Below are 1,529 nucleotides of genomic sequence, written 5' to 3' on the forward strand. Positions count from 1 at the left end.
TGGCATACGGGCTGTGGGGGCTGGCTGGCTGGCTGGCTGGCTGGCGGCGGGCTGGCGGGCTGGCGTGCGTGCGGCCGGGCGATGGGCATGGCGGCGGCAGCAGCGGCGGCGGCGGCAGCGGCGGCGGCGGCAGCGGCGGCGGCGGCGGCAGGCAGTGTAGGCGGCGCAGGCGTGGGCTGGGCAGGGGCAGCAGCAACAGGGGCGGCAACGACTTCAGCTGAGGGCGGCGGGAGGGGAGCCGCTCGCCACCAGCGAGAGGTCGCAGCCCGCCCCACCTGGCGCGCTGGGGGCTCCTCCGCGCGCTGCTGGCGCAGCTCATGGAGGTATTGTAGCTCCCCAGGTGAGCGCCAGAGGTCAATGCTGACCTCTGGTGCTGCCCACGAAAGGCGGCGGCGGGCACCCATCAGGGCGCCGCACAGGGCAGGAGTCAGTCGCAGGTGGCATTCGCTGCGCCCGTCCCCACGCACCCGAATCTCAACGCAGGTCACAGGCACACAGTCAGGCACTGGCAGGTGAAGGCTGGCCCGGCAAAACAAAACGAAGGCTGCGACTGCGGCCCCCAGGCCCCCACCGGCCTCCAGAGCGAGCCCCTTGACCACGATATGGGGGAAATCGGGCCGCAGGGATGCCCGGGAGGCCGGGTTGCTGATCGGCTGCTGGCTGCGCTGCCCAAGGCTGGCTCCCTCGCTGCTTGACATGCTGATGGGTGGGTGGGTGAGTGTGGAGGGTGGGGGTGTGGGGGTGATCGGCGCGAGGCCGGCGCGATGGCTCTCTGTGAGCGGACGGGTGGGCTACTGTTGGCTATAATGTAAAAGTACTGCCGGCAGTGGGGCCTCACTGTCAACATCGACAAGACCAAGCTCATGCTGCTCAGTGGGCGGCGGACCCAGCACGCGGCGCAGCAGACAGCAGAGGCAGGCCTCACCTTCGCCGGCCAGCAGCTGGCGGCAGTCACCAGCTTCAAGTATCTCGGCATCGCCTTTCACTCCAGCACCTGCCTGGCAGGGGCAGCAGCGCCAGCCCGGGCACAGCCGGCGCGCCTGGCTATGCACAACTGCCGGACCCGCTGCGCAGAGGTGGGCATCGAGGCGGCGCCCGTCCAGCTGCGGCTTTTCGGCACCATGGTGGACTCGGTGCTGTCCCATGGTGCTGAGGTGTGGGGCGTGCAGCTGGCGGCCAAAGCGGCGTGCTGCCATCGTGGCAGTGCCGGCAGCGCGGCCGAGAAGCTGCAACTCAGCTACCTACGCCACCTGCTGGGGGTCCGGCAGAGCACCCCCAATGCGGCCCTCCTTGCGGAGACTGGCGAGCGCCCGCTGTGGCAGCGCTGGCTGCGGCGGGCAGCCAAACTCTGGAACAAGACGCTGGAGGAGCGTCCCGGCAGCCTGTTGCAGCAAGCGTTGTTGTCCAGCGTGCAGCTCGCAGATGGCGCCCACCCCCTGGCACAGCAGTCCTGGGCTGCCCAGCTGGCGGCCGGTCTCGCAGCGGTCGGCATGCAGCTGGACCTGCAGCAGCCAGCACCTGTTGACCTC

General features: G+C 70.3%; 1 protein-coding gene across 1 annotated transcript; it reads left to right on the forward strand.

Annotated features, from left to right (window-relative positions):
* Positions 1 to 81: 81 nt before the first annotated feature.
* On the forward strand, positions 82 to 1,520 carry CHLNCDRAFT_142526 (hypothetical protein; the record flags this gene model as incomplete). The annotated part of the gene is made up of 2 exons (XM_005842554.1): positions 82 to 156; positions 828 to 1,520. Coding segments are annotated over 2 exons (768 nt in total), but the record flags the coding sequence as incomplete, so codon positions are not given.
* Positions 1,521 to 1,529: the final 9 nt, after the last annotated feature.

This window comes from Chlorella variabilis (assembly GCF_000147415.1).
Source record: "Chlorella variabilis unplaced genomic scaffold CHLNCscaffold_405, whole genome shotgun sequence".
Lineage (NCBI taxonomy): Eukaryota > Viridiplantae > Chlorophyta > Trebouxiophyceae > Chlorellales > Chlorellaceae > Chlorella > Chlorella variabilis.